General features: G+C 35.1%; 1 protein-coding gene across 1 annotated transcript in view; it reads right to left on the reverse strand.

The window, feature by feature from the left end:
* Window positions 1-23,627, reverse strand: part of DHX40 (DEAH-box helicase 40) — a 41,416-nt gene extending 17,789 nt beyond the window's left edge. The window contains exons 1-12 of the mRNA XM_010951031.3: window positions 23,439-23,627; window positions 22,432-22,599; window positions 21,098-21,243; window positions 19,518-19,637; window positions 19,091-19,318; window positions 18,810-18,876; window positions 17,716-17,847; window positions 8,994-9,093; window positions 7,146-7,232; window positions 6,833-7,015; window positions 2,691-2,771; window positions 1,917-2,074 (exon numbers count right to left, since the gene is read on the reverse strand). Coding sequence (XP_010949333.2) covers window positions 1,917-2,074; window positions 2,691-2,771; window positions 6,833-7,015; window positions 7,146-7,232; window positions 8,994-9,093; window positions 17,716-17,847; window positions 18,810-18,876; window positions 19,091-19,318; window positions 19,518-19,637; window positions 21,098-21,243; window positions 22,432-22,599; window positions 23,439-23,550 — 1,582 coding nt within the window. The 5' untranslated portion in view covers window positions 23,551-23,627. The remainder of the gene's footprint in view (window positions 1-1,916; window positions 2,075-2,690; window positions 2,772-6,832; window positions 7,016-7,145; window positions 7,233-8,993; window positions 9,094-17,715; window positions 17,848-18,809; window positions 18,877-19,090; window positions 19,319-19,517; window positions 19,638-21,097; window positions 21,244-22,431; window positions 22,600-23,438) is intronic.
* Window positions 23,628-25,844: the final 2,217 nt, after the last annotated feature.

The following is a 25,844-nucleotide window of genomic DNA, read 5'->3' on the forward strand; positions in this document are numbered from 1 at the left end:
TGATATTACCTAATGAAAGCCCATCACCCTTATTTAACTGCATATAGTATTTTACGAGAAAAAATATAATTGCAATTAGGGGTACTATTAGAATCAAAATTCTGACACTGAAAACTACACTGCAATCTATTTGGGATAGGTAGCACACTGATTATAAACTATAGAGTATTTTTATAGAAAAACATACCCTCCAGTATAATCATTGCAATAATAAACCAACCTGGACCCAGCACTCACAGCCATAAAGAGATATGGCTAATGAGATAACACACTCTATTGTTAGTTCTGGTTGCAGGCAAGATACACAATCTACTCAGAAGTTCCTGGGGGAGAAAAATATTGTGACAACCACTGCCCCCACCAACCCCACTGGAAGAAAGCAAACCTGACACGTGATGAACTAAGGTGTTTTGTTGTGCCCCATACCGACACACCAAGAAAGGAAAGAAACAGAATAAACAAAAAAGACATGGAAACCTCAAAACACATCTCTAAGGGTACAAGGGCTGAACTACCATTTCTTTTGATTCTAGGAAAAAAAGGTTAATATATTACTAAGTTACTACAACAGGGCAAAGGTTTACCATACTATCTTCCTTTACTAGTGAAAGGAAATTAACTCTCAGCCAGGAACAATATATACTCTCTATTCAAAAACTAAGTTAAAGGATAACAGAATGAAAAAGTTGTTTATCTTCAGTTTCATGTCCCACAGGGCTAGATATAAGCCATCAAAAACGTTCATTAGTGGGAGGGGAGGGTATAGCTCAACGGTAGAGTATGTGCTTAGCATGCAAGAGGTCCTGGGTCCAATCCCCAGTACACCTATTAAAAATAAAAAACAAATGTTCAGTGAATTACTGGAGATCGAAATAGATATTCCATGTACCTGTCTAGGAAAATAACACTGTCAAGATGTCAATTCCTTCCAGAACTCTTAAAACTCAACGGTAAGAAAACAAACAACCCGATTAAAAATGACCAGGACAGCTCACCAAAGAAGAAATACAAATGGAAAATAAGCACATAAAAAGATTGTTAACATCGTATGTCATCAGGGATCTGCAATTTAAAACAGAAACAAAATATCACTCCACACCTATTAGAATGGCTAAAATCCAAAACACTGACAACACCAAAAGCTGGTGAGAATCTGAAGCAACAGGAATCTGATTCACTGTTGGTGGGAAAGCAAAATGGTGCAGACATTTCGGAAGATACGTTTGGCAGTTTCTTACAAATCTAAACGCATTCTTATTATACAGTTCGGCAATGAGCTAAAAATCAATGTTCACACAAACATCTGCACACGGATGTTATGGCAGCTTTATTCATGACTGCCAAAATTTGAAAGCAAACAAGATGTTCTTCAGTAGGTGAATGGTTAAATGCCACAGAATGGAATATTATTCAGCAATAAAAAGAAATGAGGTATCATGCCACAAAAAGACATGGAGGAAACTTAAATGCACACTGCTAAGTTAAAGAAACCAATCTGAAAAGGCTATATACTGTATTATTCCAACTACATGGCATTCTGGAAAAGGCAAAACTATGGAGACAGTAAAAACAACAGTGGTTACTAAGGGCTTGGGGGAAGGGATTTAGGGATGAACAGGTGGAGCACAGGAAATGTTTAGGGCAGTGAAGCTACTCTATGATACTGTGATGGTGGATATGTGTCATTATGGATCTGTCAAATCCCATAGAGTTTACTACACAGTGACTTTAGTTAATAATAATGCGTCAATATTGGCTCATCAGTTGTAACAAAGGTACCACACCAATGAAAGATGTTAATAATAGTGAAAACTGTGTGTGTGCACCTTCCCTCAATTTTTCTATAAACCTAAAACTGCTCCAAAAAATAAAATCTATTAATTAAAAAAAAACCAACTCATCAATAAACTTCTTACCAGGTCTAATGAAGACATTTTCCACAGACAGCATTGCTGCTATTGGAAGTAACAGATCCTCACAGTCCAGAGAAGCAGCCTTTATTACTGCACATGTCAGATGTGGAGGAAGAGGAAATTCTACCATAGACAAACCCAATCTGGTCACATGGCCACTCCTTAATAGAAAGAAAAGATTAAGTCTTTCTACGTTGGGAGAGCACAAATGAAATGCTCATCATTCAGAATAAATCAGATATAATTTAGATTACCTTAAGTCACCTCCAGAAATTCAGTTCAATATAAGAAACATGATACACTGTGGTCATTGATAAGAGAAATGTAAAGATGATAAACCTGCTGTCAAGGGCCAATATATCCGAAAAACTAAATAAGGAGGCAGAATAAAGTAGTATAATAAAAGACACAAAATGCTACAGAAACAGAGAAGATGTCCTTGAAGATATGAGACAGTGATAATTATCAAATCTCTTCCCATCACACAATCATGAGTACAAGGATTCTGGCTCTCTTTATCATTCTGATGTACCAAACACAATGCCTGGCATTGAAACGGTTCTCAGAAATTACTTGTTAAGTAATACCAGTATCAAACCAAAACAGGTTTATGGTAGGTACATTTTCAGAATTATGGTGAAGAAAGGTTGCTGATGAATTCTAATTTCAGGTGAGACAATCTATCCAATTCAAACAAATCACTCTGTACTGATAAAGGAAAGTATTATGAACTCTATTTTAAAAAGCAATTAACATCTGTTGTGGTTGGTTTTTTACCTGTCAATAGCATCGCACTGGTAAAGTTGCTTAAGAGCTTCCAAAATAAGTCTCTCATTAGGTGGATCCAAATAGGGAAACCTGTGTGTTTAAATGAGATATAAAATGAAATTCCATTCCTTGAACATGGTAAGATTTTATACACACTTGAAAATTCCTTTAAAATGTTTTACTTCTCCTTCTATTTTTCAAGTCTTTCTTTTCCCTTTCTTTTTTCAAGAAGTATTCTATGGTCATGATCAACATTCAGCAAAGGAGGAAACAGTTTTTTCTGAATCATACTCTTCTATTTAATTCAAGAAGTACTTCCTTTTTGATCCCCCTTATCTGGAACATTCTCACCACTCCTCTCTACTTATCTTAATCTTTCCCCATTCTTTATAGCCAATATCAAGTCTGCTCTGTTCTACAGTCTTTATTCTTTATCTCTACTCTGTTCTACAGTCTTTTTTTTAACAGTCTTTATTCTTTTATTCTTTGTTCTACAGTTTTTATTACATTATAAAACAGTGAAGGAAAATTAACTGAAAGTGGCCAAAAGCTACAAATTATTTAATAGTACCTCAAAATGGTTTTTGATAAAATGGTAAATATTTTCAATTAATTTTACCAATTTGCTTTATGTATGTGTATATACTCATTTTCTCCCTATCTGCAAACAAGCTGCAAATATAATGCCAGTTTGCCCCCAAAATATTTCTGCTTGTATCCCCTGAAAATAAGGACACTCTCTTATTAAATAAGGATGCACCACAATATCATTAATTAACATGACAATTAATAATATTCACAAAGGATATAACCAAGCATGAATATATATTTTTTTCCATAGGAACAATAATTACTTAGTATTATCTGCACTGGATTATTTTTTTCCATCATTGGTCTTGAGAGGATAAATCATCTACTCCAATTTCTCACCTTGAAAAAAAGGTGCAAAAAAGGACAAAAGGTCCGACACCTTAAGTCCATGCCAGGATTGACAGTTCTACTTAAAGACAAATAAACAAACAAAAATCTGGTAGACTGTTGCTCTACAGGCAGCCTTCCTACAATCTGTACCAACAAGGCCTGGTATCTCCTAGAGCAAAAGTTGTCAAGCACTTTCTAAAGAAGGCCAGATAGTAAATAGTTTAGGTTTTGTAGGCCATATGGTTTCTGTCACAATTACTCAACTCTGCTGCTGAAGTAAAACAGCCATACATAAATGAATGAGCATGGCCGTGTTCCAACAAAATTTTAGTGACAAAAACAGTCAATGAGTCCGGACCATATTTTGCCAATGACTGTCCAAAGCAATACCAAACTAGTCAACTTTGTCTTCTTACATAAGAACCCTTTCAGATCTGTAAAAACTACAATTATTTTTCTCCCCTGATTATACCAATTACCAAAGCTGCCAAACACTCCTTGTATTATTTGGTTTCTAAGACACCCACCATATCTAATTACCATTTTTACTTTGTCAAACTCATCATAAAACGTGATGATATGCAAAACTGAACTCCAAATGTAGAGTGACCAGCACAGAACAGGAATGCTATAATTGCCAGTCAGCTGGACACTGCAGTCTATTAATATAACCAAAGTCCATGCTAATGGGACTTTTTAAATTGTTTTTTAAAACAAAATAATAATTCTGTTAATTGCAAGCTCATATTAAGTTTGTAGTAATCTGATAATTTCAGATCTTTTCTGCATTGATTTTCTTTCTTTCGTTCTTCGTCTCTCTTTCTGTTTTTAATGAAGGTCCTGGGAATTGAACTCAGGACCTTATGCATACTAAGCATGTGCTCTACCACCGAGCTACACCCACCCCCACTACAGTGAATTTCCTTAATGTGCAACCAAAACGCAGGATATAAGATGTACCCTTTAGTCTTTTACCTTGTTGATTTCCACCCAAGGTTCTGGCCTGTGTAGACCATTCTAAATCTTGGTTTTAATCACCTACCAATTAGATATGAAGACATTTTCCAAAAATCTGATAATCATGACTTCAATATCTTTATTTAATATTTTCATTAAAAATGCTTATTAGGAAAGAGTGAAGTTCAGTACTGTACCAGTAAAACCCCCATCTAGACTACACAAAGCAACTAATCAATTCTTTCTAGATTTAGCTATTTGACAACTACACCCTAATTCAGCAGTATTGTCACATCCTTCTTCACAGAGATGTCAAATGTAATCTTATTAAATATTGTGTTGAAACTAGAGCCATTAGGTTATCATTCAATAAATTCTTGTGGGGCACCCATTATATGAATGGTCCTATCTTCAAACTGAAAAAGAAATAGTTTCTATGACATGTTCTTTGTGAACCATTTTGATTCATACTTATTATAAATCACCATTAAATTATCTTAAATCATTTTTCAATAAACTATGCTAGAATTTGCTAAAAATCAATGTCAAGCTTACTGAGCAGTTGTTTCCATAACCTGCCCTTTTCTTAAATGGAAAAATCAAGACATTTGCGTTTCTCACAATTTTCTGATAACCCATACTGCATAATTTCTCACACACAACCCACAATACCTCCGACATTCTATCTGTAAGTTCTTTTAGTATCATGGAAATAAAGCCTCAAGACAAACTCATTTATGGTCATTAGGTTCTCTCTCATTATCTCCTAATCCATATTGATCATTAATGCTTTCTTATCTAGGCTTGTTCCAGTTTTAAAATCATTCTTAATAAAGGAGAACGGAAATCAAAATAACAATTGAAAAGCTGTTTTTTCTTTCTGTCATCTATGAATACAATACCATCTATTTCAAATTCTGGTTCTATCTGTCCAAATCCTATACACATCTTAAAAAGAGAAGATACAACATGATAAATATAATTAACACTGCTGTATGCTATTATGAAAGCTGTTAAAAGAGTAAATCCTAAGAATCACAAGGAAAAAAATTTTTTTCTATTTCTTTAATTTTGTATCTGTATGAGATGATGGATGTTCACTAATCGTGGTAATCATTTTATGATGCATGTAGAGTCAAATCATTATTCTGTTCCCCTTAAAACTTACACAGTGCTGTATGTCAATTATAGCTCAATAAAACTGGACGAAAAAAGAGGGAGGAAAGAAGTCTTTTTTCCTGATCTCTTGCATTTTAAGGACTTTTATTACATTCTAAGTCTTAAAACTTAAGATGGAAAAATAACTTGGGGCAGATGTTATTAAGTAATTATTGTTCCTATTTTTCTAAGATATTTATTCTTCACTAAATTATTCTTCATGCTGCTCTGCTATCCTTTCTAAATATTATTTTTAAAATCTAGGTTCATCTGTTTGGCAATTTAGATTTCTTTAAGTGGCTTTTCCTTCTCATTAGTATCATTTATGATTACAGTTAGAATTTCAAATCTTTGCCTTCCTCTGTCTAGAATTTATATTCTCCTCTAGAAAATCTGTAGTCTTATGATAATAACTATCAAAAAATTTTCCTTTCCAAGAGTAAACAATGCATCTAGTAATCACTCCCCTTCTTATTATGAATTTAAAGAATGCATGGTCACTTTCTCCCAAGGTTCCTGACACTTACACACCCAGACAATTAAGACCAAAATTTAAGACCAAGACATTTCATTACTTCCTCTACCATGTATAATATGAAATTTCAAACCCCTACAATATTGAGTTCTATATTAATTAATTATATAGTTTAACATTTAACTAATTTAATAATTATTCTATTTTTTGCTTCATGTGTCTGAATCTTGTCTCCCCACTATAACTGAAGCTTAGTGAAAACAAAAAAACCACTGTCTCTCATGGTACTTGGTACAGTGCTGGCCATAAAAAAGATGCTACAAAAAAACAAGCAAGCAAACATAACAAACAAAAAAACAAGACACTTTTTTGATTAGGGTCATTATATATCTTCCATTACAGATAAACAGTGGTCACTAAATGATCCAAGTAAACATCAGCATGAAAAAGTCCATTAAGCCAAGGTTAAAACATGAGCAAGGGATCAAATCCCAGGAAAGCAATGCAAAGAAGCCTTATTCAGGTTCAGCTGAACCTTGCAGTGTAGGGATAAACAAGTCAAATACTTTTTAAAAATTTCTCAGGAATAACCTGGCTCCCTAACAAATTTTTCCGTTTTCTTTTCAAGTTGTCTACATACCTTATAACATCATGTATGGCAAGGCACTTTAAGGTCAGAACTACAGATGTCAAACTAGTTCTTTTAATCTCAGGGATCACATGGTCAGGCATACACTGGTTCCAAAAATCTTTACTATAGATCCGAAAGCATTTTCCTGAGGAAGTCCTGCCAGCTCGGCCACTTCGCTGTAATGCCTCACTCCTTTAGAAGAAAAAAAAGTCCCGAAAATATTCTGTGAGTTTTCTAAGTAATTAACTTCCCACCCCCAAACCAGCTAGAAATTATCTAATCAACTATTCTTTGAACAAAAAGGCTTAACACAGAGACTTACTTTGAAATTGGAACCACCTCTAGGATGTCCAGTCCTAATCTGGGATTGTGATTTAACTGCTTCACAAAGCCACCGTCTACCACATATCTAAGGAGAATGAAAAAAGTTAAGTTTCCAGGAAATAAGGAAAGACTTGTTAATTTTTAACCACTTTGGGTTCTCCTTTTCTACCTAACTAACATCTACATGACAACCTTTACGTTAAGTGTAAAACTTGAAAGTCAAGAAATTGGAACCCTTGTACATTGCTAGTGGAAATGTAAAATGGTTCAGCCAATGTGGAAAATGGTTTGGAGGTTCCTCAAAACACTAAACATAGACCCAGAAATTCCATTCCTAAGTATACACCCAAAAGAACTGAAAACAAGTACTCAGCAAATACTTGTAGACATAAGTTCAGAGGACCCCTGATAAAAGACAAAAGGTAGAAACAACCTTAATGTCCATTAACCATTAAGGGATGAAAGGACAAACAAATTTTGGTAGATACATACAATGAAATATTATTCAGCCATAAAAAGGAATGACACAACACAGATGACTCTCAAAAAATATGCTGAGTAAAAAAATCCAGACACAGAACGTCACATATTGTATGATTCCATTTACATGAAATATGCAGAACAGGATATCCATAGAAACAGAAAGTGGTGATTGGCCGGGGCAGGGGTGGAGGGAGGAATGGGGAGCAATTCCTTAAAGTGTACAGGTTTTTATTTGGAGGTGATGAAATGTTTTAGAACTAGACAGAGGTGGTAGTTGCACAACATTGTAAATGTAATAAATGCTACTTAATTTTTCACTTTTCAATGTTAGTTTTATGTTATGTGGATTTCTCCTGTAAAAAAAAAAGCAAACCTGAAAATCCGCTCTAAACCATTCTAACAGGTTCAGAATCTAATTCCAGTTAGCCTTTAACAATGCCATTTTAAGCCAATTAAACAGATAACAAGTCAGGTAAAAAATTAAAATAGGAACAGTAGTAAGTCTATCATTCACTAAGGGAACATTCTGAAACATGCTATTTAATAACTTTTGCCTTTGCTGGAAACAGAAATCTTCAGAGGTTAATTTATTCAAGAGAGCTGCTCCCCTAAGCCCTTAGTGAAACCGTTATTTTTAAAGTGAAGGATAAAAGCAGAGGAAATTAAACTTCCTTTCAGATCTGGATGATCATTTTACCCAAAATATATAGGATCTTTGGGTCAGGGCCAGTCTTCCTGTGGCAGACAGACAGCCTTAGTTAAAAACATAAAATATATGGAGGAAAAGATAAATATCCAGAAGGAATGTGGTTCAACAGTCTAAAAGAACTTCACATTAGGTAGCTAAACTTAAAATTTCCAAGTGTTTCTCTACTAAATTCACTCAAAAATTTGAGGGGATCGCTGATTACATTAAAAAATAAAGGGCCTGTGTCATAGTTCATTTCACAAAAAGGTGAAAAGTGAGAAATAGTACTTCCAGATAAACACTTGGATATACAAAGTTACTACAGAAGAGAGAAGGGAATAGCAGATCATCTGAGGTACACACTGAGAATGGGAGCACAGAGAAACAGGTTTGGCTTCCCATTCAATGAAACTCATGAAGTACTACATACAACCTTAAATCTGGGAAGAGAAAACTAGCAGTTGCCAGTACAAGTATTTAACACGTGTGAACAGAAATGCTACGTGCACTTCCTACTCCACTTCCTATTCAGAGCAATCAATAATTACAAAATACAATAGGTGATTTCAAGTTAAGTAGGGAGAAGGAAATTGGAGGGTACAGAGACACAAACTTCATGTTTTATGATCAGCTAAGTGGCTTCCTTGGCTTTAAGAGGAATTTTAAAAGTTATACCTGATTCCATCTATTGTCAAAGATGTTGCAGAAATATTGGTGGATATGACACATTTTCTAATTCCAGGTGGTGGTGGCAAAAATATTCTCCTCTGTTGATCTAAAATATATGTAAAGAGAAAATACTAATTGACAGCATGCATTTGTCAAACTCAAGTTTTGAAAAACTAATTTCTTTTCATTAAAAGTTGTTTTCTTCACCTCTAATTATCTTGAATTCAAAATATAATAGCAAACTATTTTTTCCTCACCTTTCACTGTTAAGATCTCTAGGATCCATGGAATCACAGACTATTGCTAAAATAAACCCTTCAGCAGTCATTTATGTAGGTCATAGCTCCCTTTGAGAGTATTTAAAAACTGTGGGCTGCTTCTCCATTAAAATTCACATATGTACACACACAAAAAAATTTCAAACAATATCAGGATGTTCAGGGATTCCCTGAAGCCCACCTATGGATTACAGATTAAGGACCTATCTATGTTTTAAGGATTGATTAGCTAAGGCTGCTTTTACTTTTTCAGATGTCTGCCTAATTTATGACTACATGTCTCAACAAGTAACATCACACTGATTTCCACTATCCACACATTCTGAAGGGTATGCCCCAGCAGCAATGCTTATAGTATGCTACCTTGCTCCTTGACCACAGTTTATGGCACCAAGGATAAATACCCCCCCCCCAAGTGGGCCAGTCTGATTCTCCTGTGAATTTGGATAAATACCCCCCCCAAGTGGGCCAGTCTGATTCTCCAGGTCCAAGAGATGATCGATTTGATTAGATTAGTCTCTTGCAAAGATGAAAAATTAACTTGTGAACCACAGGGAAGTGACTAGTGTACATGGAGTAAAGCTAAAGAGAGAAAAAAATGAATCAGCCATGAGAGTTCGTAAGAGAGTATTTCTGGGTTCCTGGCACTTCCCAGGCCTTAGGAGACCTGGGCATGAAACAAATGAAAGATGGATTTGGCCAGATTTGCCCTCCTGCCAGTTAAGCAGAGAACCGGACAAGAGAATTAATGTTTACAAGGAAATGGTTATGGCATAGACAAAAGGAGATAAGTGCTGGCTGGTAAAAGACAAATCTCAGTGCATTCTGAAAATTGTTGAATTAGGAACAGAAATTAGCTAGCAGAAACAGGATTCAGAATCATCAGAAAGATGTTTAAAACTGAGATCATAAATGATGGTAATGACAAAATCTATAACAAGTTTCTGAATGGGTGGCTGAGGAAAGATGAAGGAAAAGACCACTTAAGCTAGACAGGTCAAGCAAAGGATTTAGGTAGACTGTCTATTTCAGTGATCTCCAAAAATTAGGAGTAATCATTCCAGGAAGTACACAAGTCAATCTACTGGGGTATAAAAAGAAATTATTAGCGTGTCTATGTTTCTCATAACGTCCTTTTAAACTTTTTGTTTCATATGTGTTTATTATTCTATACTATATATTAGAACAGTAAGTACTTACATATACTTTAAAAAGAAAAAAATTTTTAATGCCTAGCTGCATTTCATTTCCACAAGATATGCCCATGTTTGTTTAGAAAGTTCATTTTTTCTACTTGAGCAACTTCAAGTTGTTTTATTTTCAGCAGCCAAGAAAATCTTAATCAAATCTGTTTTTAAATAAAGTACAAAACTTGTTTCCATATAAAATCATATAAAGATCCATGTATTCCCAAAATACGAAACAGATCAAAGTTGAACTTTTATGAGGGAAAAAAGCAGTGACACATATCAGCACAATTTTAAAATCATGTTACTAGGCCAACCATCTCATTTTATAGATGAGAAAACTAAAGCCCAGAGAGGTCAAGTTACTTGCCCAAGATGTAAATATAGACAGGCAAGTTTAAAACCAAGTCGAGTATTGTTGTTATTCTAATACATCACTCTGAAATTAATTTCACAAGTAAAAAAGTGCTAGAGAGGCAGCTTATACATACATGAGAAAAATTATTTAGGTATTTCTTAGATTTAGATAGCTCATTTCTTCCAGATGGTTCAAAGAAGCCATATACTACTTTAGTTCAAATTATAGATTTATACATTTATTTATTGTCTATGTATTCTACTATAATGTAGCTCTATGAGAACAAGGACTTTCTTTTATTCAAGACGTATCCCCAGTACCTGCAATGCCTAGAACATAGAAAGTGCTCAATAAAGTTCGATGAATTGATAAATTTTAAAATGTATGATAAAAATAAGTGGAAATTTTTCTACCTTTAAAATTTGACATAACCCTAAAATTTTATATATAAATTAGAAATGTCCAATCTGAACATATTTATCTATTATCAACCCTGTTTTCAATAACCCATTTCTAAAAGTACCTAATTTTAGTCTTCAGTTCAAGCAAAACTTCAGCTTCATTTATTATTTTGTTCACTACAGTCAAATAAAAAGTCCTGAAACTGCTGCTTGAAAAGACTCACGTTTGTTTCACATTTACATTTCACCCACGTACTTTAACACCATATTCCACAAGTATAAACACATGTCAATTTTATGTTTATTTATAAATGTTTGGGAAAAAGTTAAATACATACACCCTAAAGCACATTCCCACTTTCCACAAAGGAAAAGGGAAATTGAATACTTTCATTAAGATGTAGAAATTCTGATTACTTTCACTGCCTGATCTTCCTATCTAAAATAGATTCTGGGAGTCTAGTGGTAGACTGCATGCTTAGCAGGCATGAGGTCCTGGGTTCAATCCCCAGTACCTCCATTAAAATAAACTAATAAACCTAATTCCACCCCCCCAAAAAAAGTAAAATAAATCTGAAAAAAAAAAAAAAAAAAAAGACAGATTCTGATACACCTTACTCCATCTATCTCAGTACCTCATAAGGTTGTAGGATGTAAATTAACAGGGGAAAAAGTTGTCAAAGAGGCAGAAAGACGTTACAAAGTCTACCAAGAAATAAGGATACTGAGGATAGACCACTTAACACCACACAGAGTGATGCTCCTAAAATATGTGAATATGTGACATATATTAAGGCCAACTGAAACTTCCTCATAGATTTCTTGTCTCAAATTGATCCCAAAGCAGAAGCGTAATTGAGAGAGAGAGAAAGCGTATGTGTGAGAAAGTGTGTGTATGGTATAAAAGAAACATAATTTAAAGCAGTAAACAGAAATTGTCAATCAAACGGAGAAAAAGATGATTCTGGAACAGAACCAAAGAGATACAACACTGCTTAGCTCAAACTCTACCCTCCCTGGGAGTCATTTTTGGCTGAGTCAAAAATCTCTTGAGAAGTCTCACTAAAACAGCTGAAAATCAAACTTCTGATACAGAGAAAAGGCTTGAGATCATCAGTAAATGCAGTTGAAAAGATAAACTGACTAGGAGGAAGCTTAAAAATACGGAAGACAGGTGATCCAACATAAGAATTAGTATCCCTGAAGTAGAGAAACCAATAAATAGACAAAACTTATATTCAAAGATATAACACAAGAGAACTTCCTTGAAATGAGGAAATGAATTTGCAGATAAAAGGAGCAACTCAAAAAAGTTTATTGTATTGGTAGTAGTTACACAGGTATGTACATTTGTCAAACTCACTGAACTGTATACTTAAAGCAGGCACAGTTTATTATATGTAAATTATATCTCAGTAAAGTTGATTCTTTAAAAGAGCACATAAAATTCCAGGAAATTTTAATATACAACACTCAACACCAAAAAATATTCTAATTAAAACTATTGAACTTTAAGGATAAAAACAGAAATTTTCAGGCAATCAGACAGAAAAAGCAAATCACTTACAAGGAAGGGAAAAAAAATCAGGCTGGCCTCAGACTTCTCCGCAGCAACATTCAATGCCAGAAGACAACTGGACAACGTCTACCAAGTTCTAAGGAAAAGAAAGTGTGACCCAAGAACATAAAACCCAGCCAAGATGTAGCTCAAGTATAAAGGCAAAAGCCAGACATTCTTAGACAAAAAAAAAAAACACTACAAAAAAAAAAATAAAATAACACCCAAGAGCCCTTATATTTAAAAAAAGTTAAAATCTAATGAATCTAAAATTAACTAAAAGTAACTTAGGAATCAAAAAATCATGGTAAAAGGATTGATGGTAAACACTAAATACACCCGAACAATGTAAAAATAACTAACAAAAATCAGAAGGGGAGGATATAGAAGAGTAAAAGTACTTAAGCCCTCATCTTTCCAATCAGAGAGGCAACAGGTAAGATCTCCATTCAAATGTGGTCTAAAAAGAAGATATTAACTTCAGCTTAATATTTTTAACAATCTTTAATGAGTTATTATCTCATGTGGTAAAGATTCACTTGAAGCTTAACAATTCCTTCAAGTAAATTCAAGTAAAATTAAATATTTTTTTAAAAAGCAACTAATAGCGTAATCTCACTTTTAAAAAGTATTTCTATCAACCTACTTATCTACTTACTTATCCTTCTAAATGTAACACAAATATACACAAAAACATACACACACACACAGAGTTTTTAAATAACGTTTCTCCTAGTGTTAAAGATGGTTATTTCTGGATGGAGGAGCTTGAGGTGATTTCTTTACTTTCACCTTTGTAATTGTGTACACTGCTTGCACTCTTTATAATGAAATAGTATCATTTTTCCTCAATTGATTTTTTCTTAAAAGAAAACAATAACAAATATACTGAGACACCAACTGTATTAATTCTGTAGAGTGGAAAATGGATTTTTGGGGTACTTTTCTAAAATTTCTACAAATAACAAAAAAGAAAAACAAAGGAGCATATGTTAACCCATTTTTGTTAAAAAAAAAAAACTAAGCAATAAAAATACACCTAAATTTATAAAGAAAAAGGTTAGAACAATATACCTCAAAATATTAATAGTGATTATCACTTAATCATGGTGGGATCTAGTAAGTTTAATTACTTTTCTTACTTAACTGATTTTACTGTTTTTAAAAAGTATATATTCCTTTAAAAGACAAAAGAAAACTTTCCTCATTTGGGGAGACTCCACATAAACTGAGAATTTTTATGTAAAGCTCACTAGCCTTATTCCCCCATATCTTTTCTTTAATCTTAACATTTAAAAAAACTATTTAGACAGTTGGAAATTGCTATATTGAGATAACATCTTTGTTTTTCAGGCATAAGAAACAAAAAAAAAGATATTTGGGGTTTATGCAATAATCTAAATGAGCAGTTTTTCCTCTTTTAAAATGCCGTACACTAATTCAAGGTAAAGCTCCTCTCCTTTTCTTCATGTATTCTGGAAACACATGTACTGTTATATTCTCCACTACTGAATAAATAACCAGGTATCAAATGTAGATTTACCATGTGACCTCAGGAACATCACTTAGCCTCTATCTGTAAAATAAAGAAATCTGATTATGCAAAAACATATATATGGGTATATGTGCATTTTTCTAGGAAAAAACAGCCATGGATTTCAATACTTTAAAAAAAAAATTTGTGATTCCCACCCTCCAAAAAAAGGCTAAGAAGCACTGAATTAGATAATTACTTCAGTGCTAAAATTGTCTAATTCCATGCAAATAATTGTCACTTATGAAGTAACAGGTATATTTCAGTTCATACATTTTTGTAGGCTTCAGCTTTTCCTAAGTGCATGACAAACTTGAAGAGGTGCAAAATCTGAACAAAAGAAGGAAGTCAGAAGGGAAAAGGTTTGAGAGAAAAAAGAATAAAGTTCAGAGAATGCTTTATGCAAAATGTTAACAGAATATCCAGCAGAAAGGGAAAAATCTAAAACTCAATTTAACAAATATTTAATGAGAACTTTTCAACATATGGTACTTGCCCTCAAGAAGTTCACAATCTCATCGAGGTGATGAGACAATCATAACAAGATAAATGGGTTAAGTGCCACAAGAGGGTATAGTAAAGCACAATGAGGCTCCAATGAAGAAGAAATGAAAGCCAGTTGTGGGGAGGGAAATCAGGAAAGGTTTTTATGGAGTTGGTTGCACTCGTGAAACAAAATAGCAGGATTCTGACCAGCAAAGAGGGGAGAATGAAAGGGAAAGAAGGAGTTCAAGTTCAGGAAATGGAAATACGGAGTCACAAAAAAAGGTGTAGAGGGAAAAGGCATCAAAAATAACTCTTACATTTGAGAGCCTGATGGAACATCACAAAGTGGAGTAGGGGTGGGTAAGGAGGACTTTAGCCCAGGGAGCAGTTCATATAATCTTGGTAGAAAGGAAACCACAGCACCTCTTCACATCTGACAGATGAGAATTTAAGTCAATTACGGAGATATTTTAAGATGCCCCTTTAAATCAGTCAGCCACCTTCATGGCTATTCCAGAAATAAGAGCAAATATAAAATATCTACCTCATAATTTTTACCTATTCACTAAACCTAGGTATGGGTCATTTTTGAACTCCCTTCACTAGGTTACAACCAAGAAACCCTTCTTCTCTCTCCTCTAAATCCAAGTTTTCTGTTCCTGAAGCTAACAGGAAATAACATTATAATAGTATCTCTCCCAACCACCCAAGGTAGCAATAATAAGGAAAATAAATGCTGTATTGTATTAACCAGGCTTAAAAAGAAAGCTTAAGATCCCAGGAATCTGCCACCTTCTCCTTAGTTCATCCAACTCTGCCTCACCCATTACTTAGTACCTCATCAGCTCCATCTGAATGCTTCTTTGCACGGTTACAAATCACGATAATAAATATTATTATGCTCATAATGAATTATCAACAGCTCACCCTTAGAGCGCCCTTGGACCCAGAAAGGAAACTAAAATAAATAAACAAAATATTTCAGTAATGGCTCTACTTACACCCAATCCCACACCTTTTCAATTTACACATATACACCAACAAAGAAAATCAAATACACTGAGAATTAAGGCTGAAAGCTGGTTGAAGTCACGTTTAAGGATAACGAACACCAAGTTATTAAGCTGGCATTTTAATTCAGCTGGCAATAGAAAAATAGCTAAAGGTACCCAACAGGAGACTGACACAATCAGAACGGTGCTTTGGGAAGATTATGCTCACTATGGCAGGTAGGATGGTAAACTAAATCAGGAAGAATAATTTAGCAGGATATACTAATAACTCAGGATAGCAAATTAAGGATCCCAACTCTAATGATAGTAAAAAAAAAAAAAAAAAGGAATCTGGATGAGACAAAGGTAAAAGAAAGCCTGTAGGAGTTGCCACTTATTTGAATTATATGATCTAGGATGATATGATGCACAGACCAAAAAGCCCCATGAAACCCAGTAGGTATAGAGTGCAGGACAATGAACTAGCAACAGCTTCCAGAAGTCATCACAAAGAAGTGACAGGTAACTCCTAGGAGCCAACTTCCCCAAAATAGAGAATATTCAGAAAACAGCAAGCTAAGGATGAAACCTTAGGAAAAGTCACAGTAAGAGGGGAACAATGGTCAGGGAGGGTGGGAAGGCAGCAGCCTTAGAGAGAGTGGTCAGGAGAACAAAATAATTAAATATTATCCTAGACAATAGCATTTAAGAAGGAGACTTTTCATTATTACAAAATCAAAATGCAAACTAATAGAAAAAAGCCATGAGATTTGAGAAATAGGAGGTCACTAGCAATCTTAAATAGTATAAAAACTGGATTTCAGGAAGATAAACAAGAAGCAATGGGAGATACAGAACATTATTTTCAATGGGGCAGTAAGACACAAGTAAGAATGAAATTATTTACTTCACAAAGAAAAAGGAAAAAAATATATATATATAGTTAATGGTTAATAACAAAGCAACTGTAATGGGCTTTGAATTACCTTACCAGTTACAAGGTAACTTACAATAGAGTTAGTAGCTCAAATCTCCAAAACACAATGAGACCCTTAAATATCTCATAATTATCCTAAGAATCCCCTTAAAGATGTAAAAATCGAAAAATATTGAGAGCAAGGGCCTAATATCATCACAGAAGAGATTTCCAAAATAGCGTGTGGTCTCTGGTTATTTACCAACACATGTATTTCTAAACTTTTTTTGTTAATATAAGGATAAGAACCACCCACTTAACAAAAACAAAAATACACATAAAATATAAAAACGTTTAAATGTTTTTCATATTACATTAAATGTTAATCCCAGTCAAACTCCAAATAGACTACGGTTAACTTCCCTTTAGTTTACAAGTCAAATTACATAATAAAATAGCTTTGCAAAACAAATTCTAAACCTCATTCAACAATATTTATTATGAACAAATATTAGAATAAGAGTTTGCATTTATTCTTTGAATTTATAAAAGAACATCTTTCTTGAAAAGGAGACTAATGTGTGGCTACTTAAAAAGAAAACTACATACTAGGTTATCTCATGTATCTTGATACATAAGATTTCTAGAAATTCTGTAGCAGTGACAAATTAGACTTAACTTATAGTACTACTATCAAGGAATTATAGTCCTAATTTCAAAAAATTACCAACAACACTTTTGTTCTGCAGGGAGAGGACACAGACCACTCTTAACAACAGTAAGAGGGATGGATGTCCACGGCTTTTTAAAAAGACTTCAAGAAAAAAATCACTTCTCTTAAGGGATGCTGGTTCTCTTAATGCTCTGTTTCATGATCTGGCTGTTGGTTACAAAGGTGAGTTCACTATGTGAAATTCATTGACCTAAACACTTACATCTGTGCACTCTTCCATATGTATGTGATTATTCAATAAAAAGCTTTTTAAAAATCAAATTTTCTGTTCTAGTGAGGAATTACCTGTTGTCATAGATCCATAACACGGCAATATTAACAAGCCATCTAGAGTGGTATCTTGAACATCATAATCATAATCAACTGACTCTGCCATTTGAAAAAGTAACTCACAACTTTTTTCAATTTCAAACTGACCTGAAATGAGGAAAATAACGTCAGCAACTGAACAGCAAAATTAATTTAAGAATAAAAAAAAGGATTCTAGATTAATATTAGTTTTGCATGATAGTTATTCTAAATCTCTCATTTGATCCAAAGTCGATAAACACATAGGTTGTACCCATGTGTTCAACAATAAAATCAGAAATAGAAGAAACACCAGTTTCCAAGGAATTTAAATCTCTAAAAAAATTAAAATATTTATAATCTTTAAGACCTTCATCTTGTTAGTATGGTATTTGAAGAAGATTCAGTAAAGTTAATCATTAACATAGGGGAAGCTAGTCTATGAGATACTACATTTAGGTTTTATTTCAAAATACTTAAGTAATCTCAAAAGAGCAAAGAGATTGTTACAATGGCTCACTTCTGACATCAGTACAAGGCAGAGTAGGAGGTGAGCCATGAAATGACTCATATCTGTTAGTAGGATGCTGCTACTTGAAGAATCACACTAGTCTGAGATTTAACTTATCTATTTTTGACCTCCAAGAAAGGCTAGTCTATGAGACATGAATTCCACACCTTATGCACTGCTACCACAGAGTACCATCTCACCACTCAAATAAGAAAGGAGCTAGTAGGATGTCTTTGGGAATAATGAAATTAATCATTCAGATCCAGGACTGTTCAGTGTGGCAACAGTTCTATATAAAATAGAGTACCACAAATATTAATATTTTATCATTTAATATCTTTCTATTGGAAGGTCAGTGTGTTTCACATGTTTACTAATGAGACTGGCGTTTTTGGGGGCAGTGAGGAATTATCTTATATATCTTATAATACAAATAATATCTAAAGCTACTCAGATAATCTTAAAAACCTAGGGTAACGTGAGTAGAGCCTAGATTTCACAACAAAGGTAACACTCAATCGTGATGTCACATTTCCTTCTTACAAACAGTAAAATTTTAAATCTGATACTCAATGCTCACCAGTCAGAAAAACCAAGATGTCTCCAGCCATTTCATTCAAATGAATATCCATGGTCACTTTCACAATCTAAAGTAAGAAACACAAGCATAACACATGCTAGTGGAAACATAATCCCCAACCTCGACCCCCACCCCCACCACCTCCCCTAGTTCCACAAAAAAATTAAATTTGGTCTCAAAAATCCTAGGACCTAGGGCTGCCATTAAAATAAAAGAGAACAAATAAATTATCAAACTACTCAATCAACTAGAATCATATATATAAAGAAACCAAATAATACCGCTTGAATATATGCAGTATTTTCTCTATCTCGTGGACCAATCAAATTGCAGAATTTTTCCCTGACTGGATAAAGTCTTCCAGGTATATCGAATATTGGACAATTTCCAAAGAATGCAGAGAGCTTGGCTAATTCCATAGTTGCTGACATCACCACGACCTTTAAATGCTCCTTCCTGTTAGGAGACTTCTCCTGAAATAGCTTCTTCAGTAAACCAAACAAGATGTCCTGAAAAAAAAAGTACATTTCTTGAAGTCACAAGTATACCTAACAACCAACTTATTTTAAATATTTTGCTCACCTAAGCAAAGAATTCCTATTTGGATAGATTAAAATGTAAGTAAGAGAATGCAATTCACTATACAGGACAAAGCTACCCCCAAAAAGTAAACTGTCTAATGAATAACCAATATATTAAAATACTCACTGTAGTTAGAGTTCTTTCATGGGCTTCATCCAAAATAATGACACTGAACTTGGTAAGATTTGGATCTCCCAAAATATGTTTCAATAAACATCCATCAGTCATGTATTTGATTGCTGTATCCTAATGTTCAAACAGCAGAGTACATCAATAGATAGACAGATAGATAGATAGGTAGGTAGGTAGATAGAATGTATCACAGAAATTCACCTCTGCTGCCCAAACTAAATTTCCCCCCAAAATGTAGACAGTAAGTGATCAAACTAATCTGACTAAACAAAAAAGAACATAAAATAGTCTAATAACATATATCTAATAACATGCATGGTAAATTATGAAACTTATAATCTATATATAGACAGGAATAAGGAATTAAGGTGGATGTTCCGGAATAAAGCAACAAAGGTGACCAATAAGGAAACATAATGAAGTCAGTGGAAAGTGGTTAAGATAATGCGATGATTCCAGGTGAGCAAGCTGTGGGAAACAATGAAATGGGATTCATCTCCCTGTCTCAGCTGCTATTTTAGAGGACTCAGGAGAAAAGGCAAAGGAAGTGGTAAGGTGTATCATTTTCTCTTACCCTCTTGTTCTCTGCCCATTTTCCGATTACAAAAATAGTGTCAGTTGACTAGCATTAAAACAAAGGGCAAATAAGGTCCAAAGGTGAGGAGTTAACAGCAGTGACATACATAAAACAAGGGGGAAAAGAAAGAACAAAAAATTCCCACCAGTGACCACTAGGAAGGCAAAGATAGTATTTTAAGGAGTCATTCTTTGCACTATTGATGGTCATTCCTATTCATGACCATATGCAAATCAGTGATTGTTCTGTATCTGGTACAGGATTAAGAAATCCTGTGGGAATGTAAACAGTAACTATGAACTATTGTCGTGAATACAGAAGATGCTCAATAAATATTTGCTTACCAATTTTGTTAAGTTGTCGGTTTTCCATTGACTTCAAGAATACAAACTTATACTTTATATGAACCTTGAAAACATTAACTAAATAAGCCAGACACCAAGGACAAAATACTGTATGATTCCACTTATACAGGGTACTTAGAACATGGAAATGCACAGAGACGTTTCCAGGGGCTGGGGGGAGATGGAAATGTGGAGGTACTGTTTAACAGACACAGTTTCTGTTTGGGATGGTGAAAAAGCTCTGAAAATAGTGATAAGTTACACAGCACTGTGAATGTACTTAATGCCACTGAATTGTACACCTAAAAATAGTTTTTAAAAATGGTAAAAATTATAAATTTCATGTCACGTATATTTTACTATAATAAAAATTTTTTTAAGAATACAAATGGAAATTACACGCCAAGGATCCTCACAGCTAAATACATAAAATAAGAGACCTACGAAAAATCAAGATAACTGTCACATAAACTAAGGGAGAAGGGATAAATTAGACAACACAGAGCTAAAGCATTAACAATGGGCAACACAAACTAACTCTACTCAGAGGCTTTGTTTCTTTAAAATATAAATGGGATTTTGAAGTTAAAATCTTTCATAACTTTCTCCACTCTTTCTGTAAGTTTACAGTAGTTAAATGCAAACTTTTGTACCTTAGAGCTGCAATCATCAAAACGAACTTGGTATCCTACTTTGGATCCCAAAGTGCATTTCATTTCTTCAGCAACCCTCTGAGCAACAGATATGGCAGCTACTTTTCGTGGCTGAGTCACACCAATCATACCATGTTGTGAAAACCCTATCAAAACCAGAGGTAAAAACCACAAAATGTTAACAATTGCTTCCTATTAGTTTCTGGTCAATCAGTACAAACCGTTCAAGTGTTTCTAAAAGAAAACTGTGCAAATTAACAACACACTGTATTACATTTGTGCCATGGAAATTTAAGTATAAATTTAAAATAAGAATACATATTAATAACCATTCTAAAGTACATATTTTAGTTTTTTCCAATTTCAATCTGAAGATTTAATCTAAAGAATAAGCCAAAAATTTTTAACTCTTAGGAATCTAAAATTTCACACACATCCTAAAATAGAAGTTTAAATATACAACTTTTCGTAGATTCTACAGCCTTTTAATACCATCTTAATATCTCTGAAAGGGAGATGCATTTTATAATTGATGACACCTTTCTTTATTAATAGTATGTAAAATAGTGCTATGTCTTAATAGATGGCAGATTTGATGCCTTAGAGTAAGTTAATATAAGCTAAATTTTTTGGTGTTTTTTTATATGAATAATATCCAACACACTTTTGCTCTGTACCAAACTTTTTTTTAAAATATATTTATTGTCACATTTTTTTTTTCGCTGTGAGCTACCACAAGATCTTGTATTTATTTCCCTGTTTATCTAGTCTACATTTTGAAATCCCAGTCTGTCCCTTCCCATCCCCTGCTCCCTTGGCAACCACAAGTTTGTATTCTATGTCTATGAGTCTTGTACCAAACTTATGATAGAAAGTTTTACCATGAGGAAGGGAAAAACACTGTAAGGGTAATTTGTTTAGCTGGCTTGGTGTTAGCAAAGTCAAGTAATCAACAGTTACCTGATACAGCTCTAGAGAAAGAACCAAGAAATACTAATGTCAGCGGTAGATATCAATATAATCCCTTCTCCCTGAAAATTATTTCAATACCCAATGTTTAATAGTCTACTGCAAGACAACCTTATTTTAGAGCAGAGAATCAACATCTACCTATAATTCTATTTGGAATTATAAGGGTAATTAAAAATGGAAAACCTGCCATCTCAGCTAATTCCTGCATCCAAAATAAGACGACAAAGAAGCAGGGAAGATGCAGGGAAAGTGTGCTAAAAGAAGAACAGGGGATGCAAGAGTTTGAGTAATACAGAAGTTCTATTAGCTTTTAAGAGGATATTTTAAAAAATATTCCCAGTGTTATCCCAGAATAAAATTACCTGCTTCATATAGATATTTTGGGAGTTGAGTTGTTTTACCACTTCCTGTATTTCCAGTAACAATAAGGAATGAATTGTCCCTCACAGCTTGAATAAGTTTTTTCCTTTGTTTTTGAATAGGAAAAGTTGGAGTAGTTCCTCCCTCCTGTGATGTGCATCCTTTCTCCTCTGTAATAACAGAAAAAAAAAGAAACTGTTCAATTAAAATGCCTGTAAAGATTTCTCTGACTCAGTTTGCCAGAACTGAAAAGAGAATGACATTTCTTGAAGACAATTTCAGGGCTGGCAAGAATCAACCCATGACTTCTCAGTTAAATCACTTACATCCAATTAGCAAGTCCAGAGCAACTTTTCAGTGAAATCTAACAACCTGAGCATTTACTAATGCATGACTCAAAGTATCTGACAGAGTAAGCCTAGCACAAGGCAATGTATTGCAAGCATACCTATACAGAAGCACAAAACCCAATTTTATTAAACAAAACCCAATTTTATTAAACAAAAACTGGAACACAGCGGAAAAACTCTCAGCTGAATTAAAAGCCACCTGTGTTTGCTTCTGATTCATGGTTCAAGTTAGGTCCCTGTTCAGAGTGACTGATATCCCAGAAGGCCAAGTGGTGGGTAACCATGGAAACTGGCTCCTGGAAACTGGCTCCCTTCATACCATACCCAAAGGCAGGCTGGCGGCCCGACGAAGGGGCGGGGTGGGGGGGTGGATGGGTAGAGAACAAAGGCTTTATGAGCCTGTTTAAGAGCAGAACGCGTCTCGGCGATGGGGTTCACTTTTTTGTCCCCCAGCGGGGTTCTCACTCAACTTGGGTCTGGGACCGCCCCCCTCTAGACCAAAGTGCTCACTGGACGCAAAGTTCGCCTCCGGCTTGGAGGCCGAGAAGAACGATGCGCCCCTCACCCTACTCTTCTCTACCTGCCTAAGGAGGACTTTTACCCCCCTAAACCCCATGCCATAACTCCCGCTAGCCTCCGTAGTGTCCCGCCGACCGCACCTCTATCCGCGATGGAAACAGCCGAAGGCCGCTCTTCCTGGAGGTCTCTTGAGCGCTCAACCTCCTCCTGCCGCCTTGGCGCCCTGCCCGCGACAGCGGGAAACCGGGACATAGACCTGGCCCGGAGCGGAGGTGAGCACGTCCACCGAACCAGGGAGATGGGAGGGGAAAGGAGAAGACGCGCCCTGATGACGTTGAGGTGTTTACTTCCGCGCGTGCGACTCGAGCGAGGGGAGGGGGAGCTGTTTGATGACGTGGCGCGCGGCGGCAGGAGAGCTACCCCGCCCCCGCGACAGGGCGGCGAGCAGAGGGCCCACCCACGAGTGTTTCCCGCCATCTGCCCGCGTGCTCTGAGCCTTAGACGGCGAAGCCAGACCCGGATCCGGAAGGGCCCTCGCCTGTTTCTCTTCTTGGGCGCAAAAGGGCCAGGCGACTCCTTTTTTCTCGGCCACAGTGGTCACTGCAAGCGTATCCTGAATTCACACAGCTAAAGTGATATGACCCTTTGCCAGGAGCTGGAACCCTCCTAGAGTTCAGCGTTCCACAAAAGTCTCACCTTGCTCATCCTAAAATGGCCCGTTCAAGGCACACAGCTAATGAGTTGCAGAGCTGAATTTCTAGTTCTACAGTGCCCAGGACTAACGTCCCCGACACTGTTCATTTCCTTCATGGGACCCTGCATTTTAACTTATTTCTATGTTTATTTTCTTCCCCTTTGCCCCAACCATAAAGACACAAGGGCAGCAACTTTAGAAAACCATGGTACACTCAGTCCAGCAAAGTGATTCAAAGTGGGCCGTCAGTATTTGAATTTGCTGAATGAATGAATGAATGATTGATCTCCAGAGATACTGAGCCCACTTAATGGTTGTGGATTCCTTGGAAACCACAAAAGCTGAAAAGTTAAACAGATATACAACAATCAGGTGGGGTGACTTTTTCAGGAAAGGTACTTAGGGAGGAGATCTTTCTGTTATAGAATCTTACGATTTTGTAACTGATGTCAAGTGTAACAAAATCAGTGCAAGAAGATTATCTCTCGGACTTTTCAACTGTTCCTGCTGTTAGAATTGACCAACACTTAACTGCTAAAGAAGACAACTCAAGTTGTCACTTTACATTAACTAAAGGCCACTACTCTTCCATCTAACCAGGCTTCAAAAGATGTCATTGGCCCCCAAGATTTTCCTGTGCTCATTAAAAATGTATATACACTAAATCCTTTTAAATGGGACTGATTAACATCTCTTAAAATGCAAATTTATCAGATGTTGAGTGAGGGCAGCTTTCTAACAACTTTCATATCTCCAAAATCTGGAAACTACAGGAATAAATCTGGTAATAGGAGAACGTCTCAGATTTCTCTCATCCTTGAAGGGAATCTCCCAACCTTCTGGATTCTGTTAAAAATTCAAAATATTACAAATCAGAAAAATAAACCATAAAGCAAAACTACATTTGTAGTTCAGGCAAGGTATCAGTGAGTTCAGGGTAAGGTATTTCAGTGGCATAATAAAGTCACTTTCTAAGAAAATGAGCAAATCATTTCAGACCAATGATAATTACCATTTATTGAGCACTTAGTGGTCAAACATTTGATATAAATTGTTTTCATTTATTCCTCACAAAACCCCATTGAGGTGGGTTGTAATCGATAGTTTTCACATATGGGAATCAAGGCTCACATACTTGCTCAGGACAACAAAACAAAGAGGTAATAGGACTGAATTTCAAAGCCACACTAATAACTACTATACTGTAATGTGAGATAGAATTATCTAAGTCTTGGTGGCTAATATATTTTCTTTCAATATTTATAAATCAACTATTATAGAATGATCCATTCTCATATGAGAACCACCTAATGAGAGTATCCAGAATAAAACCTGCAAGCCAAGAATAAAGAAAAGTAAAAGTGAAAAACTCAAATATCGTTTAACATTGTTGATTTTAAAACCAAGGACATTTAAAACATGTTACCATTAATAACCATGTGCTCAGGGCTATTCCAAACTGAAAGATCAACAATTATTTCCTGCCCAGTGAGTTTACAAATTACAAAGGCAAACAAGATCCAAATACAGACTGAAAATAGAAAATACATGGATTGAATTTGAGAAGAAAGGTCAATGTTTCAAAGGAAAAAAGTCAGTGTTCCCAACAACAGTGAATCTTTCCTGTTATCTTTGGGTCACAAGAAAAACCTGAGACAAACGATATTCAAAGAAGTGTGAGAAGTATGACTTGCACCCTGCTGCTGTTGCTTCATAAGCCATCTTTCAAAATGTTCTCAAATCCAAGCAATCTGCTTCTGAGCATCAGAAACACAGGAAGGAAGCTCAATATTAAAGATTTACAAAAGCAGAATAGAATTTTTAAATCCTCTTCAGGAAAGAAAGGAGAGTA

Source organism: Camelus bactrianus, chromosome 16, assembly GCF_048773025.1.
Source record: "Camelus bactrianus isolate YW-2024 breed Bactrian camel chromosome 16, ASM4877302v1, whole genome shotgun sequence".
NCBI classification, from domain to species: Eukaryota; Metazoa; Chordata; class Mammalia; order Artiodactyla; family Camelidae; genus Camelus; species Camelus bactrianus.